This window comes from Gossypium hirsutum, chromosome A13 (assembly GCF_007990345.1).
Source record: "Gossypium hirsutum isolate 1008001.06 chromosome A13, Gossypium_hirsutum_v2.1, whole genome shotgun sequence".
NCBI lineage: Eukaryota > Viridiplantae > Streptophyta > Magnoliopsida > Malvales > Malvaceae > Gossypium > Gossypium hirsutum.
The window spans coordinates 76121693-76135970 of NC_053436.1; the positions used below are offsets into that span (position 1 = coordinate 76121693).

Genomic DNA, 14278 nt, shown 5'->3' on the forward strand with positions numbered 1-14278 from the left:
AATAGTGATTGGGTGTGATGTTTTGAAGATAGAAGAAGCACGTCTAGTTATGTCTTTGGTTTTGGATCAGCTGCTGCTGAAGTTCGAAAAAACAAGTAACAATAGCTCTATCTTCATCGGAAGCTGAATATACAGCTGCAACTTCATTAGCTTGTCAAGCCCTATGGTTAAGAAGAATCCTAGCTGATGTTAATATGAAGCAGAAGGAAGCAACTGTAATCTACTGTAATAATCAAGTAGTGATTTTCATGTCTAAAAATCCATCATTTCATAGGAGAACAAAGCATTTAGATATTCGGGTACACTTCATTCGTGATCTTGTGTCTGATGGGTCAATTATTCTAAAATATTGCAACACAAATGAGCAAATGGCAGATATTCTAATGAAGTCTCTCCCTAGAGAAAAAAACATGCTTACTTTAGACTTCAGCTTGGTGTCTACAACTTTGAAACAAGGGGGAGTATTGGAGAATGATTCAAAGTCAGCTTTTCTAAATTTAGATTTGGCTGTACTGTGCTTAGTTTGTTATTTCCTTATTTCTCTAATTTTTTGTTATGATCGTGTAGTGGTTGATTTAATAGCTGATTTATGATTATAACGTAAGTTCATTGATTTACTATCATAAACAATCTTCTCTAAGTTAGTTGATTTGCTATCGCTACTCCAAATAGCTTGTAGATTTAATATCACAGGAGATATTATTAAGGCTCACTGATTTACGATTACAACCTAAGTTCATTGATTTACTATCATGAATAATATTCTCTAAGTTCATTGATTTACTATCGTTACTTCAAATAGCTCGCTAATTTAAGGTTACAGTTGATATTATTAAGGCTTGCTGATTTACGATCACAACCCAAGTTCATTGATTTACTATCATGAAAAATTTTCTTTGAGTTAGCTGATTTATTATCACTACTCCAAACAGCTCACTAGTTTAATATCATAGCTGATATTATTAAGGCTTGTTGATTTACAATCAGGACCTAAATTCATTGATTTACTATCATGAACAATCTTCTCTAAGTTAGTTGATTTACTATTGCTACTCCAAACAACTCGTAGATTTAATATCATAGCTGATATTATTAAGGCTCACTGATTTACGATAACAACCAAAGTTCATTTATTTACAATCATGAATAATCCTTCCTGAGTTGTTGATTCCCGATAATAACTTAGGCACAATAATTTCAAATCACAGTTAAGTTGAATAATTTAATGTTCTTAGTCACTGTTTAGATTATATTTGTTTAATTCAATTATGATGACAACTTAGTTGTGCAGTTTGCTCAATCAAAATCACAATCAAACACCACGGGGTTTCAACACTAAGCAAAGATAGCTTTTCAATTTCAAAATAAAAGGAAACAAGTACAATGAATACAATAAAATCATGAATTGGTACTACTATCATTAGGTTCAGCGAGCTCTTCATCTTTTTCTTTACATCCAGCAATGGGAGCTACATTAGTCTCAATAGGAGTATCAACAAAATAAAGTCTACTGGAATTCTTCCACTCTTCCACAAATTCCTCCCAAGTAGCTCTAAAGGGGAAGCGAATATCAAAGTCCAATTGAGCATTTTTGAGGTGACTAAGAGCATCAAAGTTTACCCTACGAGCATTAAAGAGACCCACCAACCACTTGGGCATGCAATAGGAAGTTTGATTTCAAATCTGGCAAATAATCCTGAAAGCTTTGCATAGTATTAACCTTACACTTTTCAAAATCCTCTTCATGACTCTTCGCCAGATTAGGCATAGTAAGTTTATGTTACTCATCCATGTCTTTCATGGTTGCCTCCAAAATAAACTTATCAACTTGTATACCTGCAACCTCTCTATACAATTTTTCAATATATTTTTCAAAGAGAGTGAGGATATCCTATAACCTCTTATTCTGATCCACCAATTTTTTTCTTTATCCAATTTTTTATGTAGTTCACGAGCCTTTTCCAAGGCCCCATGGTGGATTGATGAGCATTCTAATATTCCATCCTCTTTACCTCTTATTTATTAATACCCTCAATAAGCCCTACACTAACCATGTCAACTTTAGCCAAAGCCACATGAAGAGATAGTATGAGTTCCTTCAAAGATAGTTTATTCACACATCTAGATGATGTAAAAAGACAAACATGCTCTCTCGCTTCTTGAGGCATAGGATCTTTCAACTTCTTGCTTACCTCAGTAGGGTAGTAAGGAAATTTCTGCATACTTAAGTGTTCTTTCCACGGAAATAATGTTTGTACCTCACCACCAGTAGAAATAATGTTTGTGCCTCACCACCAGTAGACACAAAGTTTATTGAACCTCTAGGAACACTATGTTGAACAATCACACCAAATGTATGCTCAATTGGTAGTCTTGGTGGAGGTGGAAACACAAGAGAATGAACCACAAGAGGAAATATAACAGTGGTCGCCATACCACTAGATGATGTAGCGTGATCCTTTCATTTTTTCGACGAAGTTCCCTTACAGGGTTACCCTTGTCTTCACTACTAAGTTCAATATTAGTAACTCCAGCATTAGTCTTCTATTTCTTTCGATTACTTGCCACTTCATTCCCTAGCAAAAGCACTAGAAGGACTTCTTCGCACATTTTGCATAAAAGATTGACCGTCCATGTATTCATCGATCTCCTTGGATAAACTTATTGATTCCTCCAAACTCTCTTCAACGATGCGAGCTATGTTTGCACCACCAACAAGTCTATTATCAGCACCAACAGTAAACATAAAGAGGTTCGCACCACTTTCTTGATCCCCTACAGCTTTAATGGACCACGAATGAGGCCTTAATTTACAGAAGGTATAAAAATAATTTCTAGGCTCCTTTTTCTTCCCTAAGAGAATAAGTCCTAATTCATTAGTGGCTCCATGTGGCAATGCAAATTGTGCGGGTAATACTGTCACGGTGTTCGCACCGTCGTTGTCATCAATTGACCGCCATCCATTAGGGCTCAAATCTATGAGATAGTGGTGAAACACGTTCTTAACAGTTACACCTCATTCAAATCCAATGTGCGACATTGACAAAGCCTATAAAACTGAGCTCACCTCACTTCTGATATAATTTCTCATTTTTGCAGCATACATTCTTACTAGGTATCGACCACTTGGTTGGAAAATCAAAACCAATTCCAAACTTATACTTTACATGTATGTATTTACAATGATTCAATCGAAGGTTCGAAGACCAGTTGGAAACAATTGATTCAACTCCCTCACGAAGAGTAAAGTAAAACAGGCTCACATAACCTCTTCAATTACACATTTTGAGTTGGTAAAAATTCTAGAAAACAGAAATCAATGGCGCCTCCTCTCGCCGACCACATTCGACGAAATAAGCCACTACAATCCACCATGAGAAACCAAATAACTACTTCGGAGCTATCATATGTTTATATAGAATATGGCAGAAGAAGGGTAGGGTAGAAGATGAAAAACCGCTTCTAAGGCATGCAAGGGAAATAGAAAGCTTCCATTTCTAGTGTCACTCAATCAGCTTGAACCTTCAACGATCGAGAAGTCATAGAAAAAGTTATGTGTTTGAATTCCTTAAGTGGCCAAGTGACAACTCATTTCTTCGTGCTTGGTGGTGCAAGCATACAATTTAGCCTTTACGGGAACGTTTTCTTCACAACGTTGTGAAGGCTCGCTTTCTGGACCACTACGGTTACCCTAAACACTATGATCACCTCCTCTCGACCTAACCATCATGCCCAACTAAACCCAAAATAATTATAAGGACAACTTGAAAATTTTAGGAAATTTACCTCTGAATCCCAATTATCCTTCTCAACAACAACTTCTCAAAATTTTCAAATCTAGATGATTTAATATTTAGGGTTAAGGTAACCTCCATTTTAAAAGAATTTTACACTTTGGCGATTCGTGTGTCCAAGAATGAAGGCACAATCAGCTGTATACAACTATACCTCTCTTCAACATGTGATGAAGTGTATATGACAATCTAAAGTGAAAAGCATATGCGATAAATTTCTTTCTTTGAAATCTCTCACCTCGTGAAGTCAAGTTTTCAAAAGAGTCACTTTATAACTCTTCTTTAAACTGGGTAGGGGACAAATTTTTATGTTACTCGCCATTACCAACCTGCTACCCAGTTGCCCAATTGGGTTTCGACTTGTAGCTTGCATGGTTCACATGTGAGGTGTTCGCATCTATTCTTGAGTTCCTATGATGTGGGTTTATACCACCATCATGTGAACTCACACATAGAGTACATGTGTTAACCCTAGAATAGGGTATGTGTTGGCATACATAGGAACATACTTACGACATCACATTCATGAACTATAATCATATCATATAAATAGAGAATTTAACCCTTTTAAAAAACAGACACACAAAAACATTCAACAAACCTCAATTTAGTTCATTTTTGAAACCCTTATATTAAAAATAATCCCCCATATTCATTCATTTGTACATCTGTCCATATTTTGAACACTCGAAAATAAAGTTTCATTAATTGTTAAACAATTGATACTCAGATTTCATCTTCTTTTTTTTCTTCTCTTTTTTACTAGTTCACAACCAAATTTGATAGGCAATATTAAAAAAATCAACTTGTATTATTCAATAAAATAAATACAATATTTATTTTTAATACAAATGAAAGTCGGGGATACATAAAAAGGATGGATGTGTATATATACATGCATGTAAAAATTAGCTTTTAATACAAATGAATGTCGGGATACTTAAAAAGGATGGATGTGTATATATACATGCATGTAAAAATTAGCTTCATCTTTTTATAAGAGAAAAACCCTATCATGTATAAGTAGGTTGTTCAATTGCTTTAATTTTAATATTGAATACATTAGTCTTTTATCTTTAGAGCAATTTAATCTCTATCAATTTTGAAATTGAGTAACTAAAAACAATTAATTATAATATTAATATCTTGATTTAATTTTGTATATAATTTTAATTGGTATAATAACAAATTTAGCCCTCAAAATTTATATATTCTAAAATTTGATCTTGATTTAACAAATTTAACCTCTCGCAACATTTGTGCAATATATAAATATTGAAGCTAAATTTTTTAAATTTTTTTAGAATTAAGATCAAATTGACAAAATATATAAACATTTAAAGTTAAATTTATTAGTATATCAATCAAAATATATACAAATAATAAAAAATATTTAATTATCTTTAATTACTTAATTTCAAGATTGAAGAGAGAAACTTTTATCGTATAAATATTATTTAAATATCAAAATTTCCATCCTTAGATTAAATTGAAGAGACGATAAAGAATTGGTTTCTCTATGCTTAATTGGAGAGGGAATAATATGTAGGTCTTTATTCTTATCAACACGTAAAAAGTGATTGGCAACAACTCTCTTCATTTAATTTAATCTTATTATTCGAATTTTCTGTTTAATATCTAATTTCAACATATATTTAAATACACTCCATGTCATATCTATATTTATATTCCTTATACTAAGATTTATACATTCACCAAAAGTAGCTAATATATATAATAATACAAAATGCCTATATATGTCTATCTATTCTGAAAATTCAAAGGCTGCTAAGCAAGAAGGAAACAAACTGCATGTACTCCAAAAGATAAATAAATAAGGAGCCAGCTTGCAGATAGTGGGAGGTGATCAAGTATTATATCTTTTATTATATTTGTCCAACCCACCTTTATTCTTTCTTTTTATTATCAATCAAATGAGCACTTTGAGAAAAGGAAAAATCCATATACCTGCTGTCGGATTCAGCGATACCGGAACATATAACAAAGTGTTAGATTTTATTTTATTTTTTATTTAGAAATTAAGTAAATTTATGTCAATTTTAATATGCATAATTTATATGGATGGAATATGAAACATGATGGTTGAATCATTAAAATATTAATAGAACAAAAATTATAAGGAAAGGTGGTTTTACATCGCTGTAAGTGGATCATTCTCTAATTTTTAGTATGAAAATGATTTACCAATCATAGTATGAGATTTTAAAATATTTATGTTTTAAAATTTGACTGTAAAAGGACCATACAGTCTTTTATTAGGAGTCGGATTACATTCTGCTCAATTTACTAAAAAATGAGTAAATTAGCCCTTACATGTTAAATTAAAGAGTAAATTGATCATTTTAATTAAAATTTTTATCTATTTTTACTGTTAAAAACTAACATAGTTGACGAAATAACTAAACAACTACACATTATGTGCATACAAAAACTAATTTAATAATAAAAATGAATGAAATTTTTAATAGAGTTTATTAAATGTAGAAAGATTAATTTAGTAATGATTTAGTTGAGGGATTTTACCAAATACTGAAAAAAAGAAAACCCTGCATTTTGTGGCGCACACGGTATGTGAGAATAAACTAGTCACCTAATTAACAATTAGTTATCCGAATTTATAAAATATAACATTTCGTCGTAATCTTTTCTTACTAAGAAAAGAAGACATGTTTCTTGAAAGAATCCAATTCATGTCGAAAACTGAAACATGTCCTTTTTTTTTGCTGCTTTTTTCTTTCCACAATTTAAGTTAATTTTTCTTTAATTTTCTGCAATCTAATCAAACAATTTAAGTACAATGTTTCTGACTCTATATATAATTTCCTTTATTAAAACGAAAATATTGTTGATAAGTACAAAAATTTAACGATCCATTTTAATTATAAACAATAATTTGCAACGTGGATTAAAAAAAAAAAGGAGCAACAAAGTCAAGCAGACAATAATGCATCGTACAATGCCATTAGAGGGTTTCTTTATTTGGTCTTGGTTTCTATAAAATAATAATTTATTTACTTATCTTTTAATTGACTTAGTCGTCCACGTTTTTTTTTTTTACAAACGAAGAAAATGGTGAAACCAAGAAAAAAAAAGAGGAAAGACTTTGTCTGTCCATCAAAGACGACTACAACTTAAATCAAACTTTCTATTTCATATAATAAAAATAAAAGATATTCAATGAAATGGTTCATTTTTATTTCACTAATCCTTTATAATTAATACTTCTTTATTAAGTTGTTTTTAAAGAAAAAATAATTAATTTAATTAGGTCATGACCAAAATTTTATGCTGATACATTGATGAAAAGCTTTCATATACCGTTGTCCCATCTCCTTCTAAAACAAATCTAAATTTTGAATACAAGTATCCGTACTACAGCTCATCTACAAGTCATTAAATCAATGTGTTGTATGTATTGATTGTTGTTAGGTTATTCACTTTAATTCAAGAGAGTGTGCCCCATGACCTAACTAAAAGTTATTAATGCTTATCACATTATATATTATCAAATATCATTAAGATTTATTCAAATATTTCTCGTTTTTATTGTTATTTTCATAAAATCTTATATCGTATTTTAGTAGAATTTTTATGTCTAATTTTTTATTGATAAGTATAATATCTAAAAATCTCTTTCCCTGTTTCTAGATTACAATCTAGCTTGGGGTCATAACCCTAAACTAAAAACTTACATGATTTTAAAAAAAATTAAAACATGGATTAACTATGTTTTACTTCAAAAAAAAAAAAAGCACCCATTAGATCACACACTCAATTTATTTATATGACTTGGCTTCATATATTTATATTTTATTTTGGGATGGGCTCCAAAAAGGACTTCGCTTCATTGGCGAGTCATTTCAAAGAGAGAATATGAAATAAGATAAGGTTAAAAAGGCGAAAGTGGCTTATTAAAACAAAAAGGTAAACCAAAGTCTTCGATTGTAGGGAAGATTAACCGAAACTACTACCCCTAATATGAAACAGAATATGAAACTTCCCAGTCGGCATCTTTTTCATTATAAATACTCCTACAAAGCCCCAACCCCTTTTTATCTCAAGTCTTCACTTTTAATCAAACCAAGTTTCGAACATATTCTTTCACCACCACCGTCCTTGTATTCCTTTTTCTTTTAGTGTTACTCGGAGATGCTGAGCCATTTGCTCCACGCCGTAGCCGGTGACGACAATGGGAACAAGAAGATGAAACCGGAAAAGATCAAAGGCACTGTTATTTTGATGAAGAAAAATGTTTTGGATTTCAATGATTTCCATGCATCTTTTCTTGATGGGTTTCATGAGCTGTTAGGCAAAAGAGTTTCATTTCAGCTTATCAGTTCTCAACAAGTCGATGCTGGTGAATTCCTTTTTCTTTTTGTTTCATCCAAGAAGCTGAAAAATAATAATATTATTTTATCAAAGCATATTTGTTATTTTGTCTCTTAAAGTCAAAACAAAAGCCTGCCATTGTTAATCAATAGTTTATAGTTATTTTATTTTTCTTCGTTAACGACCACTTCCCTTTTATACACTGACACGTACATATCATTTTTAACCTCAGGAAATTTTTTATTATCATTGTTGATGAAAATATATTGAACTTTTTTTTTTTTTTGGTTCTGTTCAAGGGAATGATTTTTCTTTTAGCATAGAAAATAATAATGCAGTAAACAGTAAAAAAATGCATTTTCATATGAAATGTCAAGCACTAATTAATATTAGTCCTAATCTAATAATGAAATTTGTTTTATATTTTTAGATAATGGGTTGCAAGGGAAGCTGGGGAAAGAAGCATATTTGGAGGACTGGAACTCTACAGAAACATCGGCAGTGGCTGGAGAATCTAAATTTGACGTTAACTTTGATTTCGAGGAGGAAATCGGGTTACCTGGAGCATTCCTCATTAGAAACAATCATCACAGTGAGTTCTACCTCAAAACTCTCACTCTCGAACATGTTCCAGGTCATGGTCGGCTTCACTTTGTCTGCAATTCTTGGGTTTATCCCGACAAGAAATACGATAACCCTCGAGTTTTCTTCACTAACAAGGTCAGTTCTTCGATTGTTTTTCTCTTTGGGAGTTTCAGTTTTTCTTTTGGCTAAAATCGTAGTTTAAAATGTTTGATTTTTTTTCAGACGTATCTTCCGCATGAGATGCCGAAGCCGCTGCTTCAATACAGAGAACAAGAGCTGATGGCCTTGAGAGGCAATGGCCAAGGAGAGCTTCAAGAATCGGATCGTATCTATGACTACGCTTATTACAATGATTTGGGGAACCCCGACAAGGGCCCCGAATATGCCCGCCCAGTTCTCGGAGGATCTGCCAAGTACCCCTATCCTCGTAGGGGAAGAACTGGTAGACCTCCGGCCAAGTCAGGTGAGGATCCCATACCAAATATATGTGGGTTAAGAATAAATGGATCATTGAATTTGTTGTGACAAGGTTTTGCTGTTACTGTAATAATCGAATAGATCCCAAGACTGAGAGTAGGATACCACTTTTGATGAGCTTAAACATTTATGTTCCAAGAGATGAACGATTTGGACACTTGAAGATGTCGGATTTCCTTGCTTATGCACTGAAATCTATAGTTCAATTCATAGTCCCAGAGCTTCAAGATCTAACTGATAAAACTCACAACGAATTTGACTCATTGGAGGATGTTCTTAAACTCTACTATGGTGGAGTTAAGCTTCCTTCTGGACCTTTGCTTGACAATATCATCAACAACATCCCCTTGGAGATGCTCAAAGAAATTTTCCGAACTGATGAAGCCCAACTGTTAAAATTTCCTGTGCCTCAAGTCATTCAAGGTTTGCATTAAATGTATTACTAATTTCAGAGTTAAATATCTTTATTGTTGATTCCAGTCATTTACTTACTTCGATATTTTTTAATGAATTGGAGCAGACAGTAAGACTGCATGGAGGACTGATGAAGAATTCGCCAGAGAAATGCTGGCTGGAGTTAACCCTGTTATAATCCGTCTTCTTCAAGTAATTTTTTTATCTGGAAATCTGTTCAATTCTTAAAATTTACCATATGTTAAATATATATTCTCTGGTTTCAGGAATTTCCTCCTAAAAGCAACCTAGATCCAAAAGTATATGGTAATCAAAACAGTGCCATAACCAAGGAACACATTGAGCACAACCTAGAGGGACTAACAGTAGAAAAGGTGAGAATTCGAATATCCCAGAATTAATGTTATTTGGTTTATCCTTTTCAAATCAGTTTAACTTGAAAGGATTTGGTTGAACAGGCACTGAGAACCAACAGGTTATTCATATTGGATCATCATGATTCACTTATGCCGTACCTGCGGAGGATAAACACTACGACAACCAAGACTTATGCGTCTCGAACCATCTTGCTTTTACGCAATGATGGCACTTTGAAGCCATTGGTGATTGAATTGAGTTTGCCACATTCGGATGGGGATCAACTAGGTGCTGTTAGCAAGGTTTACACACCTACAGAACATGGAGTTGAAGGTTCAATATGGCAGTTGGCTAAAGCTTATGTTGCTGTAAATGACTCTGGTGTTCATCAACTCATAAGCCATTGGTATGAATATATAAAATAGCATGTATGCATCGATTAGCTTCGATCTAAGAGGATGGTTTATGTTTATGGTTTTTTTAATCTATTTACAGGCTGAACACTCATGCAACAATGGAGCCATTCGTGATTGCAACGAACCGACAACTTAGTGTAGTTCATCCAATTTATAAGCTTCTCTATCCTCACTTCCGGGACACGATGAACATCAATGCTTTTGCTAGGCAGATTCTGATTAATGGAGGTGGTGTCCTGGAATTAACAGTTTTTCCTGGAAAGTATGCAATGGAAATGTCATCTATAATTTACAAGAGTTGGAATTTGTTTGACCAGGCACTTCTTAGAGATCTCAAGAAAAGGTACATTTAGCTCTGATACAAATAGTTTTTCCCTATATTTAGAATCATACCCTTGCACACATGTTCGAATACGTGATGGACACGGGTATATAAAATTTTTCGATTATATATAGAAATAACATGTTTTCATCTTCTCTATTCAGAGGAGTTGCAGTTGATGATAAGAGTTCACCAAATGGTCTTCGTTTGTTGATAAAAGATTATCCATATGCTGTTGATGGACTGGAGATTTGGTTTGCAATTGAAAAATGGGTCAAAGATTATTGCTCCTTCTACTACAAGACCGACGAAATGGTCCAACAAGACTCTGAACTTCAAGCCTGGTGGAAAGAACTCCGAGAGGAGGGCCATGGCGACAAGAAAGATGAGCCATGGTGGCCTAAAATGCAGACTCGAGAAGAGTTGATCGATTCTTGCACCATTATCATATGGGTGGCTTCGGCTCTCCATGCAGCAGTTAACTTTGGCCAATATCCTTATGCAGGCTACCTTCCAAACCGCCCGACCATAAGTCGTCGGTTCATGCCTGAGAAAGGAACACCAGAATACACAGAACTAGAGTCCAACCCAGACAAGGTTTTCTTGAAAACAATAACTGCTCAACTGCAGACACTTTTGGGAATATCCTTGATAGAAATCCTATCAAGGCATTCGTCAGATGAGGTTTATCTGGGGCAGAGAGCCAACCCTGAATGGACGTCAGACGAAACCCCACTTGCAGCTTTTGATGAATTCAGAAAGCGGCTTACCGAGATAGAGGAACGGATTGTAGAGATGAACAATGACGAGCAATTGAAGAACCGTGTTGGTCCGGTCAATATGCCATACACATTGTTGTATCCAACTAGTGAAGGTGGACTTACGGGCAAGGGAATTCCAAACAGTGTCTCAATCTAATGCATTTATCTTCAAACTCTTTAACAAAGGCCATTTGTAACACCCCAAACCCTGCCTAGACATTACGGTTGGATCAGGCGATGTCATATGGTAGTGTGTTTGAAAATTGTAACTTTGCTTAAAACAATTTCTGTTTAGAAACTTTTTATTATTACTTATTAATTCTAAAATGGTATTATTTTATCAGTCGAAAGTTTTCAAAATATTTCTTTAATGCAGGAGCTTTTAAAAAGGTTTGCATATTTGTGAGTATTTTGTTAAAAGGTTCGTTTCTTTTGAAAACCTGAGTTTTCTTATTACTAGCCGTTTTAAACCATAACCAATAAAAATTCCAAACCAAAATGAAAATCCGTAGAGGTCATATTTACAATAAAATACCCAAACCAAAATAAAAAGCGTAAATAAGTGCGAAACAGTGTAAAAGAGGTCATGTGGCGACCATCAAGTCCTCCGTTGCACTGATTTGTCAAATTTGGGGGTTACTTGCACAAATTAAACTGAAGGGGTGAGTTTACGTAAACTCAATGTGTAATCCCCATACAAATAAATAGGCAAACACAATAACAGTATCGGTATCAGTTCAATTTGGGCCTTTGCCCGCCTGAGTACAGAATCAGTCATGCAGTAGAGCCTTAGCATATCACAGTAACAGTAGCAGTATCATATATGCAGTCATAAAATCCTACCCAACCAGCCTCTACATACTATCTCCGTCTAACCCTACACTCCATGTAGGGATATAATCAACCCACCCATCCCTACACTCCAAATAATACTGAATAAATTACTGGACAGTAATATGCAGCTGTGCTGCCAGTAATTTAGGCTCGAAGCTTTCAGTACACTTTCTCCGATCAATTTCAAACCCATCCCCATGCAATGCATCATACACTAATGTCATGCCAAATCATAGTACCATGCATATATTCAGTATAGTATTAACAACATGCTCAGTATACAGTTATACATATATACACATATCATATATGGATATTTCAGTCATTTAGTTATTTCATTCAGCTAGGGGTTTAGGTAAGCTTACTGACCCTATAGAAGGTTCACATTCGTCTCGGTGACCCATGTAACCTGTGCTACAAATCAGTGGAAATGGGCTCACACGCCCATGTTGTATGCCTGTGAAGGCCCACACGGCCCAAATTAGCCTTTATCACACGGCCTGGCCCAAAATTCCACACGCCCGTGTGATTTACCCGTGTGGGCCCACACGCCCGTGTGTCGCACACGGCCTCGCCAGGCCATTACACGGCCGTGTTATGCACCCGTGTTATATGTGCACGGCTTGGTTTGTCGAACACATGCCCGTGTTCCGTCACATGACCTACCACACGGGCAACCACATGCCTGTATGGTGTCAACAGAGACTTTTTCGACTTTTGCAGAGTCGCGTTTTCTGTGTTTCGGTCACTTAATTCAAAAGCCTAATTTCAGAACTTCAGAATCTATACTCAATAATAGAAAGTCCAATTTTAAAACCAATTTCTGCGTTTCTGCGTTTTCTGCTTTTCACGTAATCACTCCCGAGCACTTCAGAACCTATACTCGACAATAGAAAGCCCAATTTCAGTCACTTAATCCGAATTGCTACGAACAGAAAATTCTCAAAAACCATCAACAACCTTACCTCGCTTAAGCAACCCTAATTTCACACAACCACAGCGTCAATTGAGATCCACCATCCCCTTAATTTGCGTCTAAGCAGCAAGTGACTCTTGTCAAGCGAATATTCATTGAATAATAAAGAACTTACTTATCACTTACCGAATAACACACAAAAAGCAGGGACGTGAAATGACGACGGGAATAAGGTAAAAATCGAGTTTGGAGAATAAGAAAATAGTGTGAAAATAGGAAAAAAAAGGCAGCAATGGGGAATTTCGATTACAACAAAAGAAAAAGATGGAAGAAAATGCATCAATTTTTCTTTCTCCGAAGAGAATTTTGGTACCCCAGTGTTTCCACAAATCCCCACTATTTCAAAAACCCTTAATTTTCTTCATCAAATTCAACTAACCACCCACCACTCAGAGTCCAATAACAGTACAACTCTAGCCGAACCTTGAGCAAAAATAATACTACTTGCCATCGCAGAGAATCGAACACAAGACCTCCAGCATGCTAACCCCCACTTAACCACTAGACCAGCAGGCCCATTCTGCTATATTTTCACACACTTATCCTTATAAGCCTACTGGCCAAAGATAGGGATTATTTATATAAAACAAAAATTTATTCAAGACAAGGCTTGAACCCAAGACTTTTCAGACACTCTCAAACTCATAACTGCTGATACCGATGGTATTTTGTGACAAAAACATATAGAAATAAATATAAGGTATTTTTGGGGCGTTCCAACTCTCCCCCTTAAAAGAAAATTTCGACCTCGAAATTTTACCTGATCAAAATAGTTGAGGATACTGCAAACACATCGCATCCTCAGGCTCCCACGTAGCCTCTTCAGTGCTATGATTACGCCATAGAACCTTAATGTAACGACCCATAATTTGCGGGTATTGGAAAATTGAATTTTTGGGTCATCATTTTTGCAAAATGAGTTCGTAAATATTTATTAGAAATATTTATGAAGCCAGTAGTGTGGTTAATTAGATTTTTGGTTAAGTGAATTA

General features: G+C 34.6%; 1 protein-coding gene across 1 annotated transcript; it reads left to right on the forward strand.

Moving 5' to 3' along the window:
- Nucleotides 1-7725: 7725 nt before the first annotated feature.
- Nucleotides 7726-11816, forward strand: LOC107893644 (probable linoleate 9S-lipoxygenase 5). The gene is made up of 9 exons (XM_016818686.2): nucleotides 7726-8172; nucleotides 8575-8864; nucleotides 8952-9192; nucleotides 9288-9629; nucleotides 9727-9812; nucleotides 9887-9994; nucleotides 10079-10383; nucleotides 10473-10736; nucleotides 10880-11816. The coding sequence occupies exons 1-9, from the start codon at nucleotides 7965-7967 to the stop codon at nucleotides 11631-11633; spliced, it is 2598 nt and encodes an 865-aa protein (XP_016674175.1). The 5' UTR covers nucleotides 7726-7964; the 3' UTR covers nucleotides 11634-11816.
- The last annotated feature ends 2462 nt before the right edge of the window (nucleotides 11817-14278 follow it).

Coding starts and splice junctions, on each gene's coding strand:
- LOC107893644 (XM_016818686.2), top strand. CDS start 7,965: ATGCTGAGCCATTTGCTCCACGCCGTAGCCGGTGACGACAATGGGAAC. Junction 9,630..9,726: donor TGTGCCTCAAGTCATTCAAG/GTTTGCATTAAA, acceptor GAATTGGAGCAG/ACAGTAAGACTGCATGGAGG. Junction 9,813..9,886: donor TTATAATCCGTCTTCTTCAA/GTAATTTTTTTA, acceptor CTCTGGTTTCAG/GAATTTCCTCCTAAAAGCAA.